The 18,860-nt window shown below is 38.3% G+C and overlaps 4 protein-coding genes across 11 annotated transcripts; 3 read left to right on the top strand and 1 right to left on the bottom strand.

Moving 5' to 3' along the window:
* Positions 1 to 1,795: 1,795 nt before the first annotated feature.
* Positions 1,796 to 5,744, top strand: LOC104713116 (Pentatricopeptide repeat (PPR) superfamily protein). Of its 7 annotated transcripts, none has more exons than XM_087463754.1 (4): positions 1,796 to 2,068; positions 2,931 to 4,767; positions 4,869 to 4,953; positions 5,054 to 5,744. In XM_087463754.1, the coding sequence occupies exons 2-3, from the start codon at positions 2,934 to 2,936 to the stop codon at positions 4,916 to 4,918; spliced, it is 1,884 nt and encodes a 627-aa protein (XP_087319880.1). In that variant the 5' UTR covers positions 1,796 to 2,068; positions 2,931 to 2,933; the 3' UTR covers positions 4,919 to 4,953; positions 5,054 to 5,744. The 7 variants fall into 7 exon arrangements, with proteins under 7 accessions (XP_087319880.1, XP_087319878.1, XP_087319882.1 ...); XM_087463755.1 differs by having other exon boundaries at positions 1,949 to 2,817; XM_087463752.1 differs by having other exon boundaries at positions 2,931 to 4,953.
* On the bottom strand, positions 5,703 to 11,249 carry LOC104713115 (zinc finger protein BRUTUS-like At1g74770). Its single transcript, XM_010430165.2, has 12 exons — positions 10,799 to 11,249; positions 10,392 to 10,610; positions 10,041 to 10,235; positions 9,577 to 9,935; positions 9,237 to 9,465; positions 7,424 to 9,150; positions 6,993 to 7,214; positions 6,778 to 6,912; positions 6,417 to 6,651; positions 6,258 to 6,317; positions 6,105 to 6,176; positions 5,703 to 5,978 (listed from the first exon to the last, which is right to left on the bottom strand). Exons 1-12 carry the CDS (start codon positions 11,072 to 11,074, stop codon positions 5,877 to 5,879), a joined length of 3,831 nt encoding a protein of 1,276 aa, XP_010428467.1. The 5' UTR covers positions 11,075 to 11,249; the 3' UTR covers positions 5,703 to 5,876.
* An 885-nt stretch (positions 11,250 to 12,134) lies between these two features.
* On the top strand, positions 12,135 to 14,896 carry LOC104713117 (protein NUCLEAR FUSION DEFECTIVE 4). Its single transcript, XM_010430169.3, has 2 exons — positions 12,135 to 12,743; positions 13,500 to 14,896. The coding sequence occupies exons 1-2, from the start codon at positions 12,267 to 12,269 to the stop codon at positions 14,622 to 14,624; spliced, it is 1,602 nt and encodes a 533-aa protein (XP_010428471.1). The 5' UTR covers positions 12,135 to 12,266; the 3' UTR covers positions 14,625 to 14,896.
* Positions 14,897 to 15,060: 164 nt separating this feature from the next.
* Positions 15,061 to 18,631, top strand: LOC104713118 (HIPL1 protein). 2 transcript variants are annotated; one of them, XM_010430170.3, is made up of 7 exons: positions 15,061 to 15,768; positions 15,887 to 16,044; positions 16,235 to 17,014; positions 17,099 to 17,312; positions 17,429 to 17,607; positions 17,709 to 17,950; positions 18,065 to 18,631. In XM_010430170.3, the coding sequence occupies exons 1-7, from the start codon at positions 15,681 to 15,683 to the stop codon at positions 18,483 to 18,485; spliced, it is 2,082 nt and encodes a 693-aa protein (XP_010428472.2). In that variant the 5' UTR covers positions 15,061 to 15,680; the 3' UTR covers positions 18,486 to 18,631. The 2 variants fall into 2 exon arrangements, 1 of the variants encoding a protein (XP_010428472.2); XR_015565040.1 differs by having other exon boundaries at positions 15,125 to 15,768; positions 17,099 to 17,316.
* The last annotated feature ends 229 nt before the right edge of the window (positions 18,632 to 18,860 follow it).

Consider the following 18,860-nt stretch of genomic DNA (forward strand, 5'->3'; position numbering starts at 1 on the left):
AACTTATATTTTTTTTGGTTTTCACTCATCAATTTAATTTATAGTGCTAGATTTCATACTAATGGTTTCATCTTTAGAAAATTTAGTGAAATGATATTTTTAAAATTATATTTTATTTTTATATTTAAGTTCCAGTTGAATATGTTTTGTTTTTTGGATCATTTTTTATTTTGATTAAAGACACAAAAAACCAATTGTTTAATTATGTTCTTTTTGTTTTCAAAAACCTCAAATCATAAAAAAAAATATATATATTATATTGATCTCTGCAGATTTAACAATTGGATCACAAAACAAAATAGTCTTTATAAATGGATAAATGGATAATTATATTGATCTTTAAATATTATATTGATCTTAATAAATTATTTGAAATGATACATGAATATGTGAGATAACCAGAGACATAATAGATAATTACATATGGATCATTTCAACTTTATGATCTTATTGTGTGGTGAATATTGTAAGGAAGTATGAAAATAATGACTTATAAGATGTTAATATAAAATAGAAAATGGAGATAAACATTTTAAAAGATTAAAATAAATATATAAGATATACATATCATACAAACTCTAAAACTAAGCTTTTACAATGATATTTGATTTGATTTTTTATAACCCATACAACAACAATAACAAAAAAAATACAAAACAAAACAAAAAAGAGATTTGAGAGTAGTGGCTTCCTTTGCCGCAAATCCTCATCTCCGCCGCAAATCCTCATCTCCGCCGTCCATTTACGCCTCCAGATCTTCCCTCTTCACCACCAACTCATTTATGCCCCCAGATCTTCCCCCATGGCTTCCTTTGCCGCAAATCCTCATCTCCGCCGCAAATCATCATCTCTGCTGCAACTAAACAAGAACCGAAATAACCTTTGGCTATGGCGGCACACACACAACGATCAGAAGAGAAATCTAAAAACATTAAAAAATCACTCTTTTTGTTTTTTTGCAGAACTGTCGGCAAGAGAGAGAGAGAAAACTCAAGGGAAAAGAAATAAATGAGTATTAGGTTAAAGTGTTTTTGGTCTTTTTCCAACATTTTGATTTAAATAAATTAAAAAAAAAATAAATAAACATAATATAGCATTCTAACCTTTTTTTTCTTTGATATATGGCATTTGGGACATTGATTCCCGGATAAGTACTTTGAAAAGAAGAAAAAATGTTACAATATCAGTGATCAGTATATCTCTACCTTATTAGAATTCGTCGTTTCAAAAACTTATATGTTTACGCATTTTAATTTTTAGGTTTTCAAAATCGAATTAAAGAGGCCACGGAAATTTTAGTTAGGATCGAATCACATCGGCCACCAAAATCTATCTCTAAACCTCTTAAAAATAAACACATAAAAGCAAAACTTGAGGAGGACAGAACCCAAACATTAGCTCAAAGCCAAAAAGGTAAAAATAGAATTTTCATTCAACATGTGCCTTTTTTTAGTTAAAATTAAATCCAAAGATTCTTTTTATTCTCACAAATCAGCCACTAACTTTTAAAAGTGACAAATTAGACAACACATTCATTAAAAGTTAACGAGGAAAAGCGATTTAAATAATAAGTTAATATCTCAATATAATCATGTAGTAGTATTCAATCTGAAAGAATCACCGAAAACTTAAGATGGTAATCGAATCGATCAGATATACTAATAATTTTGAGATGCCAAAGTTTCATAATAGGAAAAAAACATTTATGGTGATGTTATTTTAATAAATACAAAGATTTAGGGGTATAGTTGAAAAGGTAGGTAGGTTAAAAAGGAAACATCTCTTTATTTAATTCAGTGAAAAAAGCAACAAAAAAAAAAAAAAAAAAAGTCGTGACCTTTGCAAAGGTCGTAACTTTTGTAGCTTTGTGTGTGTCCAATTTGCTTGGAGAGCAAAACAAACTTTAAAGCTTCCATATTTGACGGCCACAGAGGGAGAAGGCAAAATTGGCCTTCTTCTATCTCTCTCTCTCGTTTTCATTCTCATTTTCCCTTGAAGATTTATTTATTTTTTTGTTGTCTGGGGAAAACGAAGCAGACGGAGGAAGTCAAACACCACCGTTTTGAAGGTGACTTCGTAGTCTCTGTGTGATCTCTGCTTATGCTCTTTACTTTTTTTTCCAATCGAAAATTTGCTTCGCTTTGTACTAAATGCCGCTTAGTTCTGGATTCCTCCTCTTCTTTCCATTGCTTTTCGGTGATATCGATCGAGCTTGGAACTTGGGTTGTTCTCAGTTTGATGAGAGTTAATTTTGAGATTAAACGTATTCAAAACGTTTTGACTGTATGTCTAATTTTTGACACACTAATTCAGCTCTGTTTCTTTAGAGTTGGTCAATGTTTTTCAAGATTTGAATGTTTCTAACCGAGGCTCGGTTTCACTGCACATGTTTTTGAGCAACTGGTTTAAAATGCCTAATGGGGATGGTCTGTTTCAGCTCTGTCAATAGACATTGTTGTAGTTTATTCTAGTTTTGGCAATTTTGGGATTCTTGGTGTGTGAAAAGGATGATACTTTTATGGAGAACCTGAAAGAAAATTGAAAAGCTCAGTTTTTCCACTTGTTAAATGGTTTAATGTATCTGATAATTATGCAAGATTAAGGTAGACTTTGAGTGAGTAATGTACACAATTTCTCTGTTTGTTGTAACGTTTAAGGGATAAAATGTGTTTACTGTTTTATGGAGAAAAGAGCTAGATGTCTAATAAAATCTAATTTTGCTTTGTAATTCATGGTTTGGTTACACGAACAAAGTGTCAGAACCTTAATTACTGCGTTGGTGGATCCGCTGACATTAAATCTGGTGAGATATATCAGGTAGTGTTATAGGTTGCAAAGATAGTTTAAGGGAACACTCTTCTTTACTTGCTGGATCTTTAAATCTATATTAGCCTGTTCTGAGAGTTTGTGCTTCATTTCTTTTTTTGCAGACAATGATTCGTGCAAAGCACATTAGTAATCTTTCCAGTTCAGCAAGATCCTTTTTTCTTAGCGGAACGAGACCTAGTGCAGCTGATGGTACCTCTTGTACAACCCCTGAGGATGAAAGTTGCGTCTCAAAACGCCAGCAAATTAGGACTGAAGTTGTACATACTGGTAAAAGAGCATCTAACTTAGCAGCTGGACTAGCCGGAAATATATTACCAGTAGAAGCTGGTAAACCACTTGCGGTCCCGAAGACGGTTGAGCATTTCACCCGTCCATCTCATCTTCCGCAGCTTGTATCGTCTCCTGCTTTGCCGGGGAAAGCAGATTCTGTAAATCATGCTTCTGCTATTATTAAAAATGATGTGGGGGCACCTATTGGGGATCAGATATTCAAGGCTGGTATTGGAACTGTAAGTTTATTATCAGATATAGCAAATTATAAGATCCCTTTATCAGATGGAACTGAAGTCGTTGGTTTGCCTAAAAGCTGTATGGTTGATCCTACCGGGCCTATTTCAAGTGTGAAGTTGTCAAATGTGAAAGTCATCAGAAGAGAGCACCTTGCTAAAGTCTACCCTAGGTCCGCTCCCAAAGATTCATCAGACAGAGTTCCTATAAACAGCTCTCCAGGTACTAAGCAAGTATCAAATGACGTTGCAGAGAAGTCGTTTGCATCTCATGATTTACTCTCAAACACTGCCTCTGGAAAAAGGAAAAGTATGCCACAAAGATCCAATATTGATACGACCAGGTATGCGTCGGGTGATTGTGACTATAACGTGCATTCTTCTGATGACAGGACGATGATATCTTCTGTTGAAGGTTTCTGTAAACCCTCAAAGGAAATGATGAGAGTGGCTCCAGGGACTGCTCCAACACCTAGGCAGTATTGTAACCCTGGATATGTTGTCGAAAATGTTTCTAGTATACTGCGGAGATTCAAATGGGGACATGCTGCTGAAGAGGCTCTTCACAATTTTGGTTTCAGGATGGATGCATACCAAGCAAACCAAGTTCTTAAGCAGATGGATAATTATGTGAATGCGCTTGGTTTCTTCTATTGGCTGAAAAGGCAACCTGGGTTTAAGCATGACGGGCATACTTATACCACTATGGTAGGTAATCTTGGTCGTGCAAAGCAATTTGGTGAGATAAACAAGCTTCTTGATGAGATGGTTAGAGATGGATGTCAGCCAAATACTGTTACGTATAACCGACTTATCCATAGCTATGGCCGTGCTAATTATCTCAATGAAGCTATGAATGTTTTTAATCAAATGCAAGAGGCTGGATGTGAGCCTGACCGAGTAACTTACTGTACCCTGATAGACATCCACGCTAAAGCTGGATTTCTTGACATTGCCATGGACATGTACCAGAGAATGCAAGCAGCAGGTCTTTCTCCTGATACTTTCACCTACAGTGTTATAATAAACTGTCTTGGAAAAGCAGGCCATTTACCTGCTGCCCATAGGCTCTTCTGTGAAATGGTTGGTCAAGGTTGTACCCCTAATTTGGTCACATTCAACATCATGATAGCTTTGCATGCCAAGGCGAGGAATTATGAGACTGCGTTGAAGCTCTACCGAGACATGCAAAACGCCGGGTTTCAACCAGACAAAGTGACATACAGTATTGTTATGGAGGTGCTTGGCCACTGTGGATTTCTTGAGGAAGCAGAGGGTGTTTTCGCTGAGATGCAACATAAGAAATGGGTTCCTGATGAACCGGTTTATGGTCTTTTGGTGGACTTGTGGGGAAAAGCTGGCAATGTGGAAAAAGCTTGGCAATGGTATCAAGCAATGATTCACGCCGGTCTTCGACCTAATGTTCCCACTTGTAATTCCCTTCTCAGCACTTTCCTTAGGCTTCACAGGATGTCTGAAGCCTATAACTTACTACAAAGCATGCTGACGCTTGGTCTACATCCTTCTTTGCAGACATACACGTTACTATTGAGTTGTTGCACAGATGCTCGTTCAAACTTTGACATGGGATTTTGTGGCGAGCTAATGGCAGTCTCAGGTCATCCGGCTCACATCTTTCTCCTTAAAATGCCACCTGCAGGTCCTGATGGCCAAAATGTGCGTGATCATGTTAGCAACTTTCTTGATTTTATGCACAGTGAGGACAGAGAGAGCAAGCGGGGACTAATGGACGCAGTAGTGGATTTTCTCCACAAGTCAGGTCTTAAAGAAGAGGCTGGCTCGGTGTGGGAAGTGGCTGCAATTAAGAATGTGTATCCAGATGCATTGAGGGAGAAAAGCTGCAGCTATTGGCTTATCAATCTCCATGTAATGTCGGAAGGAACTGCAGTCATCGCACTTTCTAGGACACTTGCATGGTTCCGTAAGCAGATGTTGGTTTCAGGTGACTGTCCTTCACGGATTGATATAGTAACTGGTTGGGGAAGACGAAGTAGAGTCACGGGCACGTCGATGGTGAGACAAGCAGTTGAGGAATTGCTTAACATCTTCAACTTCCCGTTTTTCACTGAGAATGGGAACTCAGGCTGTTTTGTAGGATGCGGAGAGCCTCTCAAGAAGTGGTTGCTTGAATCATATGTTGAGAGAATGCATTTGCTCTAGTTGTAGATTAGGTGGTTTGTTTTATTCTTTTAAGGCCTCTTGAGTTTTTTGAGCCTCTGACAGAATCTCAGTGGTTTGGTTTTGTAATATCATAAGTTAAAGGTTAGTGATGACTGGAACTTATCTCCAGATTTTGTCCTCAGGTCAACACTTTCTCCTCTTGCAATTGGTTGTAGTGGGAGCATATAAATCAATATTTGAGGGTGATACGACCCTAATTTATTAACATTCGCAATAGTTTTTGTATGTTTTATTTGTGTACAACATCAAATGTTACAAAAATTACTTCTTACCAATACCAGCAATGTACTAAATATATTGCTAAATATACAAATAGAAATCGAAAAACTGGAGAAAGATCTAAATGAGCCTTGAATTGTAGGAGCCACATGTTGTACATTTGTGGTAGAGCCAATGGTAAGGAACATTTCCTCTTCTTCCACAGTCGTTACATAGTATCACCTGCAACAAAGCATCTTACCAGTTACCATTCAGTTTATTCTTGCAACTCAAATTTCACCTAGGGAGAGAGACAGAGAGAGATGCTCTGTTCTATGTAATAATATGGAGAAAGAGAGAGATCTAAACCTGACTTTTATTGGAGTATTCATCAGGCATCTTCTCTTCTGCTAGCAGTGCGTCTAACATTTTAAAATAGACCTGTGTGGGACGGTTCTTGATTCAGTTTGAGAGTATTACTAAACTTCTACTGGGAAAACAAAACATTGTTTGAAAACTGACCTGCATATCTCCTAGCGACTTGCTGCAAATAGGACATGTGTAATGTGAACATGTGTACTCCTACGACCATAATAAAATACACCAAAGCTTCGGTAATCTTAGCAACATGTTTCATCTTATCATTGTTACCCAAAAGCATATTATGAAAGAGTTAAGTACCTGAAAGCATGTGGAGTGCATCAAGTGCCCGCAAGGAAGAGCCTTCACTGGAGAGTTGGAGGTAAAAATGTACTCATGGCAAATCGGACAGTTATCTTCTAAGCACTTTTCCCTGCAAACGTGCTCTACTAAGGTACGTGACATGCAAGCATTGCATTTCATACAATGGAAGTAGTCAATTCCCAATCCTTTCCCTACTCGACAGAGATTGCAGTAAGGGCAGTGATAAATTTTCCTGTTACAAAGAACCAATGACTGTCAGCCTCAACCGATAGTACTTGGTCCAAAAAGTTAGCATAACAAGTTCTTATATTTTATTTCATAGTTGCAAAATTTTAAGGTGAAACAGGATAATAAGTACCTTTCATCGTCATATAATTTGCATATTTTGCAGAAGTATTTTCCCATTGAAGACTTGCACGAAGTATTTGAGCAATTTGCACCAATCGGCTGAATCAAGAGGCATTTCATGCACATCATCTTTGTTATTTGTTTCCTACATAAGAATTCAAGAGAAACAAATAAGCTTAACAAAATTTTCGAAGTTCCATGCTTGAAAATAGAAGATGTTACTACCTATCCACCGAGTGATCAGCCTCTTCATCATGACATCGTATACATGTGAAGAGTTTGTCGCAACAAGGAGCAAGAAGCTTGCAGTTCCTCTTGTAGTGATTGCAACCGAAGATCATACTGTGAGGATCTCGATATGATGGATGTTGACCAGGAACTGTTTCCATGTTGCTTGAGAGAGAGGATGGTTCCATATTGTATGTCTGTTGTAAGATATTCCATCGACTGAAAAAATTACATGACCTTATATGTGAGTGATCGAAATATATATAAGAAAGACAAATTTAATATGATCTTAGCTATTTTGACTATGATCTTGTATATTTAACCACCAAAGTACAACATATTTATGTTAATAGAGATATGCATAAGACTAAACAGACTTATAAAAATGAGTTACAACATGACACCAAAAGAGAGGTAACATGGCTTACCACATTAATAAGCTCTGCTTGATGTAGGATTTCTTCTGAGGATCCAGGGAAGAGTCGCATGATATTTTCTTGATCAAAATCACCAGTTCTTCTTGACTCATTGTTAACAGTTGTTCATATTTCTTGGCTTGACCAAACCTGCTAACCTTCTGAGACATTTGGAAATTCTGAGCAGGATCTCTTGTCTCGTAATTGATGTCATTTTGTTCTTTATTATCCCCCATCTTTTCAGATCCTCTACAACACATCTTCTTACTTTCTGAGCGTTCAAGATCTTGTTCCTCTTTGTTTCCAATTTTTACATTGTTATTAGAAGGGGGCTCATTCAAAATAACTGTCAAGTCTGTCTCTGGGAGTTCGACAAGGTAGCTGCCAATGCTCCTTATGTCCTCATCCCCACCTGCTTCATAGAGATATTTCCAGAGCATCTCAAGTGGATCTGAATCCCCATATGGATTGTTGTTTGCTTCTCTTGCTTCATCTTGTATAACATGACCGTTGTACCATTCTGTTAGCCATTCAACAAACATTGTTTTCCTCGTTGCTTGGCGCCACAAGGACATGGCTGCAAGCTGTTCATCAGAGTTCAAAGATTCCATTAACCAGGGAATCATATCCTGTAATATTTCCCCACTAAATCTCCCAAGCATGCACCCTATGATTTTTTCTTGCTCTTCAATAGTGAAACAGTTCCTGAACAGACCCCAGAGTTCAGTTTCTTCATGTTGGATATGCTCAGACAATAGCTTTTGCATGGATTTGCAAATCTCTTGGAGACTCAGACATAACCGCTCATACTTCATTTTTCGGTCCGCTGCACCAGAATTGATAGTAGAAACCAACATATTCAGTTCTGACATCTCATTCAGAATGAATGAAACTTTATCAAAGTGTTTAGTTTCTAGCTCATGATCAATGCTAAATGAGTGACTAATGTTTTTTAGTTGTCCCTTGGCCTCCAACGCTGGAAACGCAATCTCATCCTCGGCATCAGAATGTATCTGATACAAGAACTTTATCATATGGAATCGCTGGTGAAACTCCTTGAGGAAACGAAAGTCGGTTGCCAATCTTGCTGATCCACAAACAAGGTAGTCCAAATCCATCTTCATTGCCTTGTGGAAGAAGAAAAGGAGGTCAATAGGTTTAACGTCCATAATGAGGGGATCATCCATGTTCTTCTCACCAAAAAATTCTGGAAGATGGAGAGGAGGCTTATGCTTTCCTGAGAAAATCATTTGCTGATTCATTCGACTAGAGTAAGGCGTCTCATACATGTCACCAGCACCTGTATCCACTGACAGTAAGCAGGCTGAAGACTTATTTTTCTTCCAAGGACAAACAAGCAAATCATCTTTAGATCCTTTGCATGGTTCCAGCTGTGCTTGGTCGGAAACAGATCCAGATGCTTCTTCGGTGTTCTCCTTTTGGCAGGAGCATCTTACTTTGAACATTACAGACAACTGTTTCCAGAAACTTTCAACAGATGTTTTGCCTGAGTAGCCAAAGCGAAGCCACTGCAACAAGAGGCGTGCAAATGATTTTTTGGAAGAAAAATCTTCCAAGCTTAAGAAACGAAGAATGGAATGAGATTCTTCTTCTGATAGATGAGCAGAGAACCAAAGTATGACACACTTTAGCAATCCAAGAGGTAAGACATGAATGCTTGTGTATAGGAGCTGCTTCTGCATTTCATGGTTGCAATTCTTGGTGATGATTGGGAATACCTGGTGAACAATGAGAGTAAAAAAGTTGGATACAATATTCATAAGACTTGCATGAAGTTTTTAGAAGAGTATTATAAATTTTTTACCTTTGTTCTCTGTACGGAAAATTGCTTGGTTACTTGGACTATAAGAGACTCAAGTTCATCCTGAAGCTGAAGTAGAAAATGATCCGTCCTTGATTTATCATCAGCACTTTTGTATAGCAATCTCTGAAAATTCTCGAGACAACCATCTATGGTGAATTGTACGGCTGTTGAAGAGCGGTGATCTGTCATTTCTTCTAACACCGGGTGAAAGAACTTTTTATATGCATTGCTGCAACAAAACAAAACATTATCTAAGTAAGAAACAAAGAAAACATGTTCTAAGAGAGTAGGCACCGTACCAAAAGTGGAAAAAATCAAGTTATATCCAAGAAACTATTACCTATAAGAAACAAGAACATCAGCAAGGAAGTTTAATCGAGCCATCAGTGCATCAAGGTCTAAAAGAAGGCTTGGGAATTTTGCTTGGCATAATCCTTCCTGAATGTCTCTCAAATCCTTTTCGATTGCATTTTGGAAAAGATGAAGACCATGAATCGGGCTGTGTCCTACATTTGGAATAGAAAGGGACTTTTTACTCCACTGCCAAAAGCGTTGAAAACATCCGTTGGACTCATGTGTCTCATGAAGTGGTGATTTCTTCATATTCTTAGACACATCTACATAGTGGACTCCTTTCATGATCTCTGAAGGAATCCCACAACAAGATTGACTCTTGTCAAGTAGCCAAGAGCATATGACCTATAGAAAAAATTGTATCATCTTTATCAGAATCACGAAGATATGGAAGAAGACATATAGGCTATATGATATAGCATACATGTCTTAGCAAAAGGAAATATATACCTGTTGTAATGAGTCTTCAGTGGGGACAACATCTTTAATGCAATTCTCAGTTTCAATTCTCTCCTCGTGAGAGAGATAAGACATCATCCATGGCAAAAAGTCCTCCAACACCATTACTGGAACACTACAAATGAATTGCCACACAAGTGACGTTTGCTCTCGGAAAGAGAACTTCTCAATTAACAAAGGAAAGACCTGTATGAAGCGTGAAGTTATAAGTCTCAACTTGAACCAATTATTATTCTATGACTGAAATAAATGTTATTCCCATTAAAAGCTCCTGTATTTGTCAAAACAGAGTTGAAATATAGCAAGCTTATACTATAACCATAATTAATTAATTAATTATACCTGAAGCTCTTCTTTAAGCATATGTTGGCATATGGATGACTGAATGGTGCCTATGCATAATAAAACTTGACGAAGTACATCACTTCTGGTTCCTATGCCCTCTTCAAGAACATGTAGCCAATGAAAAACTGAGGTGAAGAGATCATCTGTGCCAGCATGCTCAAGGGAATAATTAGAAACTATGTTCTTCACTCGTGCATCAAGCGCCAAAAATATAACCTGCCGCCAGTAAAAAAACATTCCAAATCTATAAGTCAGATTCTTGACATCAATAACTAAAGATTCACAAACATTGGACAAGGACTAACCAAGATCAAAGGACTATATATATTCGAATTCAAGTTGTGACATATGAAGCAGGGGTAAAATATGAAATTAGAAACAGAGTAAAGTTGATGAAACCTAACCTCATCTTCAGCTGCGCTATGATACTTATATATAAGTTTCAAGAACTCAAACTTGCGGCGTAACTCCACCGCTAGATCTTCGCGGCTAAAGGAATCAGTTTCCGCGGCGTCGGTAGCTAAACGTCGGAGGTCCAGCAGCTGAGCACGGAAAGCTTTGTGGCAGTAAACAAAGAAAAGTACTGGAGCATCGGAAAGCTTGGTGTTTCCGACGGTAACCGCAGGAGAAGAAACGGAAACATTTTCTGGCGGAATGGAATGAAGTTGTCCACCTCCCATCAACCGCCGTGAGACCTAAACTTGCGTTGGTCTTGTCGTGAAGTGAAGGAGAAGAAAAAGAAAAGAAAAAAAAAAGGGAAAGAAGAAAGAACCGAGTTGATGAGTTAAGAGGAAGGATTTGTAAGGCCTGAATCATCTTCATAGTCGTCACTCAAGTTACCCACATTTTAAAATCAATGTTGGGATTTTTTAAAGGTTTTATTATATTGGAAGTGACCGAGACGTTGCACCTGTAATAAAACCAACCAAATGAAGCTTATACTATACTATCATACTGTGGCGGGATTTAAAGTTCTTTAAAAAAAAAAAAAAAAAAAAATCTGTTTTGTCTCTTTTTTACTACGATTTGTTTTCTGTTTTATTTTCATTGTCTCTACCAAAAGAAAAAAAAGTATAGATTTGTGAAAAATTCATCCGTAAAATCTATATTTCTTTCCTTAAATTTTAAATAAAACATACTATCCTGATTTTTGTTTTCTTTAAGAAGAATTATCTCACGAATGGAGATAATATATCATAGTATCATACTATCATTTACAATTGTTCAACATCATTAACCAATTTTTTTTTTTTGCTTCTTGTCAACTGTTCAAGATTTGTTTATTTCTCCAACGTCGTAACTTACTCATAATATTTATAGGGGGAAAACATTAATTGTAGTTGTTTAACTGTATGTAATGCAGGATCTGACAAATATCCTATTGAATTTGTTATTTAATAAGTATTGTTAATGTTTGTAATCTCGTGATTTGCGGGAAATTTAGCTGAGTCAGACCTCGTAATTTAATTACATAAAAAAAAAAAAGATTGGTCCATTTCCACGTACGTTAATGCAAAAAAATGGCATGACCTTGGCCGGCCGTACAGTTGTCCCCATCCCCCTAGACCAGTCAACGTTGACTCCGTTTCTTTAATCTCGTTCGTTCCCGTCTTCTCTCTTCCACGAGCCGTCTTGTGCGTGTCGTCTGTTCTCCTAATGACTCCACGTGACATTTCTATTTATTAGGCCCACATTATCATTTACTATATGGGCCTCATCCCAACATCATCAGCCCATTTAAGTTTAATTATGTCACTATAAAAAAATGTTGGTCCAATAAAATCAAATTCGTGATCGTGTTCGCTTCTTTCTCCGTTTTTTTTTGTTTTTGTTTTTACCGGCGAGAAAGCTGGTGGTAGTAATTGGGCGGCGATGGAAGCGATGAGGACGAAATGGGTGGCTATGGCGGCTAGTATATGGATACAGTGCACAAGCGGCGCTTCCTACACCTTCAGTATCTATTCCGCCGTCTTGAAATCGACTCAATCGTATGATCAATCCACTCTCGACACCGTCTCCGTCTTCAAGGACATCGGAGCTAACGCCGGGGTTTTCTCCGGGCTTTTGTATACATACGCTACCTCAAATCGCCGACGTGGGCGTGGAGGCGGAACCGGAGGCGCAGGAGGGCCTTGGGTTGTGCTTGCTATTGGGGCAATTCAATGCTTCGCCGGTTATTTTCTCATTTGGGCTTCCGTCACCGGACTGATTTCGAAGCCGCCGGCGCCTTTGATGTGTCTCTTTATGTTCTTAGCAGCTCAGTCGCAAACGTTCTTCAATACGGCTAATGTCGTTAGTGCCGTTGAGAATTTCGCTGACTATGGTGGTACAGCCGTCGGCATTATGAAGGTTGTTTTTGTTATTTTACTGTAGTCTTTAAATTTTTCGGTATCTTGAGTGAATCTGTATTTGTTGGATCATGCTTTAAGTTTCCTTGGGACCTAAAATGATCCGTATACGACTATTATGTTCCTGGTAGGGTATAAATGGGGGCACTTGGGGGGGTAACTGTTTGAAAAGGTTGGTCCTTTGTACTTGGACGTGAAAGCAATCGTGGACATTTTGAATCCACTCGTTGATATATAAAAGAGTCGAAACTGTGTATCATAAGGGTAGTAGGACCTACTGTTTGGTAAATATTTGTTCTTTTCTGGTAACTTCTTTTGATTCATTGTTTCAAGTTTGGTTTTTTTTTTTCTGCAAATAGTATAGTGGTTGTGAGAGCGAACTGATGCAAGCTGAAAATTTTGTGGGATGTAGAAGATGATTTTTTGTTGATTCCATCTTGTTTGGTATCTTAGATTATGACAGAGTTTTGTAGAAATTTTGGCTTATGTTTCTAGTTGATTTATCAGAATTAAGGTTATGTTGTGGATAGAGTTAGTTTAAAATGCCATAGAACAACTTTCAGAGATTGATTGAAGTACAGTTGGTGTACTTGATAATGTGATGTATTTTTATTTAGAAGGTCATGGTATTTGCATAAACTGGTCAGTTTTTCTTACAAGCTGTTTTGAATATGCGTTTGCACTGTTGATACGGTGTTTTAATTTGTTTATGATCATGGTGAAGCATTCACGCTTATCTCTACTTCTTTCTTTGCAGGGTTTTCTTGGTCTAAGCGGAGCGATATTAATTCAACTGTACGAGACAGTGTGTGCTGGAGACCCAGCGAGCTTCATTCTTCTACTGGCAGTAACACCAACAGTGCTCTCACTCTTGGTCATGCCTCTAGTCAGGATCTATGAGACAAGCGTAACCGATGATAAAAAGCATTTAAATGGTCTTTCAGCTGTATCTCTAATCATTGCAGCTTATCTTATGATCGTAATCATATTGAAGAATACCTTAAGTTTGTCATCATGGGCCAATGTTGTCACACTTGTCTGTCTACTCGTTTTGCTTGCCTTGCCTCTACTTATTGCGAGAAGAGCACAACTAGACAACATGGAGAAAACAGCACCACATGATTATTCCCCTCTCATAAGCAGTCCAAAGGCAACAACCTCCGGTAACCAAAGTTCTGAAGGCGACAGTAGAGTGGATTCTGGTCTGAATGAGAGCCTGAATCTTCTGCAAGCTATGAAAAGTCTAAGCTTCTGGTTGTTGTTTCTTGCCATGATTTGTGGAATGGGCTCTGGACTTTCGACGATAAACAACATTCGGCAAATAGGCGAGTCTCTTCGATACTCATCTGTTGAGATAAATTCACTGGTCTCCTTGTGGAGTATATGGAACTTTCTTGGTAGATTTGGAGCTGGTTATGCCTCAGATGCGTTGCTGCACAAAAAAGGATGGCCACGCCCTTTGCTAATGGCTGCAACACTTGGAACGATGACCATAGGCCACCTAATCATAGCCTCTGGTTTTCAAGGAAACCTTTATGTTGGTTCTGTTATAGTTGGCGTTTGTTATGGTTCACAGTGGTCATTGATGCCTACAATCACCTCTGAACTATTCGGGGTCCGCCACATGGGAACCATCTTCAACACCATATCCGTGGCTAGTCCTATTGGTTCCTATATCTTCTCTGTAAGATTGATCGGTTATATCTATGACAAGACTGCTTCTGGAGAAGGGAACACATGTTATGGCTCTCACTGCTTCAGGATGTCATTTATTATAATGGCGTCTGTTGCCTTCTTCGGGTTTCTGGTCGCCATTGTACTGTTCTTTAGGACAAAGGCGCTATACCGACAGATCCTGATAAAGAGGTTGCATCGTCGATAGAGTTCTTGTGAATACTATACTTCAGAAAGAATTATACAAATACTGCTTCCCAGAGGTACACATCAAATACTTTACCTATATGTTAATTGTAAGTTATGTTTTTATCAAGTGTGTGTGTGTGTGTTTAGAGATGGGAAGAAAGAAAGATGAGATCTTTGTCTCTCTTTCTTTTTTTGTAGTTTCTTCCACAAATGTGAGTTTTGTGAAGTGTATAGACATCTCAGATCCCCCAATAATGTTGTAATTTTATAAAAATTCAAATTTGTTGATAAGCCATGCTCTATGCATTTAAATAATACTGCAGGCCATAGTCTCAGTCATTCATTCATTCATTATTCATACTAATCCACAAACCAATCACCAATTCACCAACACTCTCTATTCAATGCCTTTCCAATTATACTGTTTATAACGTCAACGTAATTACTTTATTAGTAGGAAAAACAAGTTATGACTTTGGAATAAAAAGTAGTTTTGTAGCCTTAAATGGAAGAGAACTTGAAGAAGACAAATGCTTTTTTTCTTTCTACCAACTTCAAACCTACTTTTTCGAACCCCAATAAGTGTTCCTAGAAATCCAAAACCCAGAGGTAAGAAGTCAACTACTTTGACTTTCTAATCTGAAGACGATGATAGTCCCGTGAATGAGAGAGGAGCTGTAAATCAAAAGCTAGCAGCAAAGCAAAGAAAAAGACACAAACTTTGTCATCGTATCTCACTCTCTGACACGAGAAAGTTGAAAAATTCAAAGATGAACATGATAACAATATTCATTAATTGTTATTATATCAGACGAGAGATTTCTGGGGATATGGTTGTTGGTAGTCATGGGAAGACAGTAAACGCCATCGCAGTTTCATTTATTCTGTCTGTAGAGTCAAACGAACTAATTTTATTATTTGATTCTTAATCATATCTCTCTTGTCTTCTTGTCCTGAGAGATCAGATGTATATAAAAGAGAGTTCTTTTCTTCTTCTTTCTTGATTCTCTCTCTCTCTCTCTCTCTTCCACTGTCATTATCCATAAGCCTCAAGATTTGTCTCTTCTGAGACACCATGAGGCTTCATCAGTTCTTCTTCTGTTTGCTCCTGTCATCATGCTTCGCTCTTTCTTCCTTGGCTCTTCCTCTTTGTTCCGATTCAAGTGAGTTATTTTTTTTTTTTTTTTTATCCTACTGATTTTATTTTAGTTCTGCTATTCTTTGATTTGATGTAATTCTCAACTTTTTTTTGTTTGTGGTGGTTTCTTTTTTTTTTAACAGGAGCTCCATTGGAGGTGAATTCGACATTGAGCTTTTGTCCTTACAAAGTAAAGACATGTTGCAATACAATGGAAGATTCCAATTTGAATAAGCAATTCCAAGCTATGAACATTTCCGACAAGAGTTGTGCTTCTGTTGTAAAGTCAATCCTTTGTGCTGTAAGTACAATCTTATCTTGTAGCTCTGATAAATTCTTCAAACTTCTCATTCTGCAACACTCAATACATAATTTACTTCAATCTGTAACCATTTTTTACCTGATTAATTTGGAACCATTGTCCTGTTTTTGTTTGAAAAAGAATATGCATAAGAGGAATTGTGTTCTGAGTTCTTATTCTGATGTTACAGAAATGCGATCCTTATTCATCGGACTTATTCAGCGATAATTTAGATCAACAGTCTGTTCCATTCCTCTGCAACTCTACCAGCTCAGCAAATTCCACAACGGACTTTTGCTCTGAGACATGGGAGACATGTCAAAACGTCTCCATATCGGGTTCTCTTTTCGCTGCTTCATTGCAAGGCCGAGCTGGAGCGCCATCAAATAACAATACCTCCAAGCTTGCTGATCTGTGGCAGTCCAAAACCGATTTCTGCAGTGCCTTTGGTGGAGCTAGCTCCAATGAAACTGTTTGCTTCGGCGGTGAGCCTGTTACTCTTAATGACACTACTCCTGTCAAGCCACCTTCTGGTCTATGCCTTGAGAAAATCGGCAACGGTTCTTACCTCAACATGGTTCCTCACCCTGATGGCTCCAACCGTGCTTTCTTCTCTACACAACCTGGAATAGTATTCTTGGCTGGTATACCGGATCAGGATTCAGGCAGGGTATTGGATGTGGATCCATCTAGCCCGTTTGTGGATTTGACTGATGAGATTCATTTTGATACTGAGTTTGGGATGATGGGAATGGCTTTTCATCCAAAGTTTGCTCAAAATGGACGGTTCTTCGCTTCTTTCAACTGTGATAAGTCCAAGTGGCCGGGATGTACTGGAAGGTGCTCATGTAACTCCGATGTGAACTGTGATCCTTCCAAAATAACTCCTGACAGTGGATCACAACCATGCCAATACCAAACCGTTATAGCTGAGTATACAACCAATGGTACCTCGCCAGACCCTTCTAAGGTATATACTTTTCATGTCCCCTTTTCAGCATCCAAAACTTTTGTTGTTTGTCATAGAGCTTTAAGTTTTTTACCCATTGTTCAGGCGAAGAACGCTAAGCCAACAGAAGTCAGGAGGATTTTCACAATGGGACTTCCTTTCACATCTCATCATGCTGGACAGATTCTCTTTGGTCCAGATGGATACCTATACTTCATGATGGGAGATGGAGGCGGAGGCGCAGACCCGTATAATTTCTCACAGAACAAGAAATCTTTGCTAGGAAAGATCATGAGGCTTGACGTAGATAACATTCCTAGTGGGTATACTTTGCCTTTTGTTTATGTAGTAGCTGAATCTGCAACATGTATATGCAAACGCACAGTATTATATGAATGTTCTTTGTCATTTACCAAGATCCATAAATGTTTCCAGGTGCTTCTGAGATCTCCAAAATGGGTCTATGGGGAAACTACTCTATACCAAAAGACAACCCTTTCCGTGAAGACAAAGATCTTGAACCTGAAATATGGGCTGTTGGATTGAGAAACCCATGGAAATGCAGCTTTGATTCTTCTAGACCTTCTTACTTCATGTGTGCTGATGTTGGACAGGTAATAGCTGGTTTCAACAATCAGTTTGTCTGTGTTTTTTTCTTTGCAGTCTTCCATTGTTCTTGATATGTATATCGGACCGATATTATCGGTTAATATAGGACACATATGAAGAGGTGGATCTCATTACCAAAGGAGGAAACTACGGTTGGCGTGTTTACGAAGGCCCAAATATTTTCCATCCGGAGTCATCCCCTGGAGGAAACACATCTGCTAAATCAGTAAGCACGATACTTCCTGTGATGGGTTACAACCACTCTGAAGTTGACTCAAGTGGAAAATCAGCTTCAATCACTGGAGGATACTTCTATAGATCAGAGACTGATCCTTGCACAGCTGGAATGTGAGCCAACAACATAGACTCCTCTGCTCACTTCTCTCTTGTGGCTCTCACATTTATATAAAAGTTACAAAACATTTTGCAATAATAATAATGTTTTTTTCTTGTTTTCTGCAGGTACGTGTATGCTGATCTATATGGAAATGGCGTGTGGGCGGGGATTGAAACACCTGCTAATAGCGGGAACTTTGTGAGCAACAGAACAACCTTCAGCTGCGCCGACGACTCACCCATGAAATGCAGTGATTCTCCGGGAAGTTCAGGGCCATCTCTAGGCTATGTCTTCTCCTTTGGTGAAGATAACAACAAAGACATCTACTTGCTCACAAGCAACGGTGTCTATAGAGTGGTTAGGCCGAGCCGTTGTAACTTGACTTGCTCCAAGGAGAACGCCACAGCAGCTAGAAGAAACCCCGGTCCCTCAAGTTCACCTTCTTCATCATCGTCTTCTTGTTATAAGCATATGAATGGTTTCCATAGAAGCTTGATGGTTTTATTCGTGTCTCTGTCTTTGATTCTGCTAGGTTCATTAAACTAGTTTTTTCAAAATTTGTTTCTTGTTTGTGTTGAAGTATTATTATGAGTTTTGTTATTGAATTGTATGTTCGGGATGTTTTCGAGAGAATACATGTATGATGAATGAAACCAAAGATATAATATTTACACAAACATTTTCTTCACAAATCCTTAGATATACAGTACATAATAGCAATTCATAGAACAGAGCAATATCTGTAGGGGACACAAAACTCAAAAATGACAGCGTTTAAGGAACGACAGCGTTTAAGGAACGACAGCGTTTATTCCTCAGGTATGTAGATTATGTTTCACTGTTGAATGTTACCTCAGAGCTATAATATGTATTGTTCAGTCATAAAGAATCCTTTTAAGGCCACGAACTGTTTCTTGCTCC

This window comes from Camelina sativa, chromosome 9 (genome assembly GCF_030686135.1).
Source record: "Camelina sativa cultivar CO46 ecotype springtype chromosome 9, ASM3068613v1".
Taxonomy (NCBI): Eukaryota; Viridiplantae; Streptophyta; class Magnoliopsida; order Brassicales; family Brassicaceae; genus Camelina; species Camelina sativa.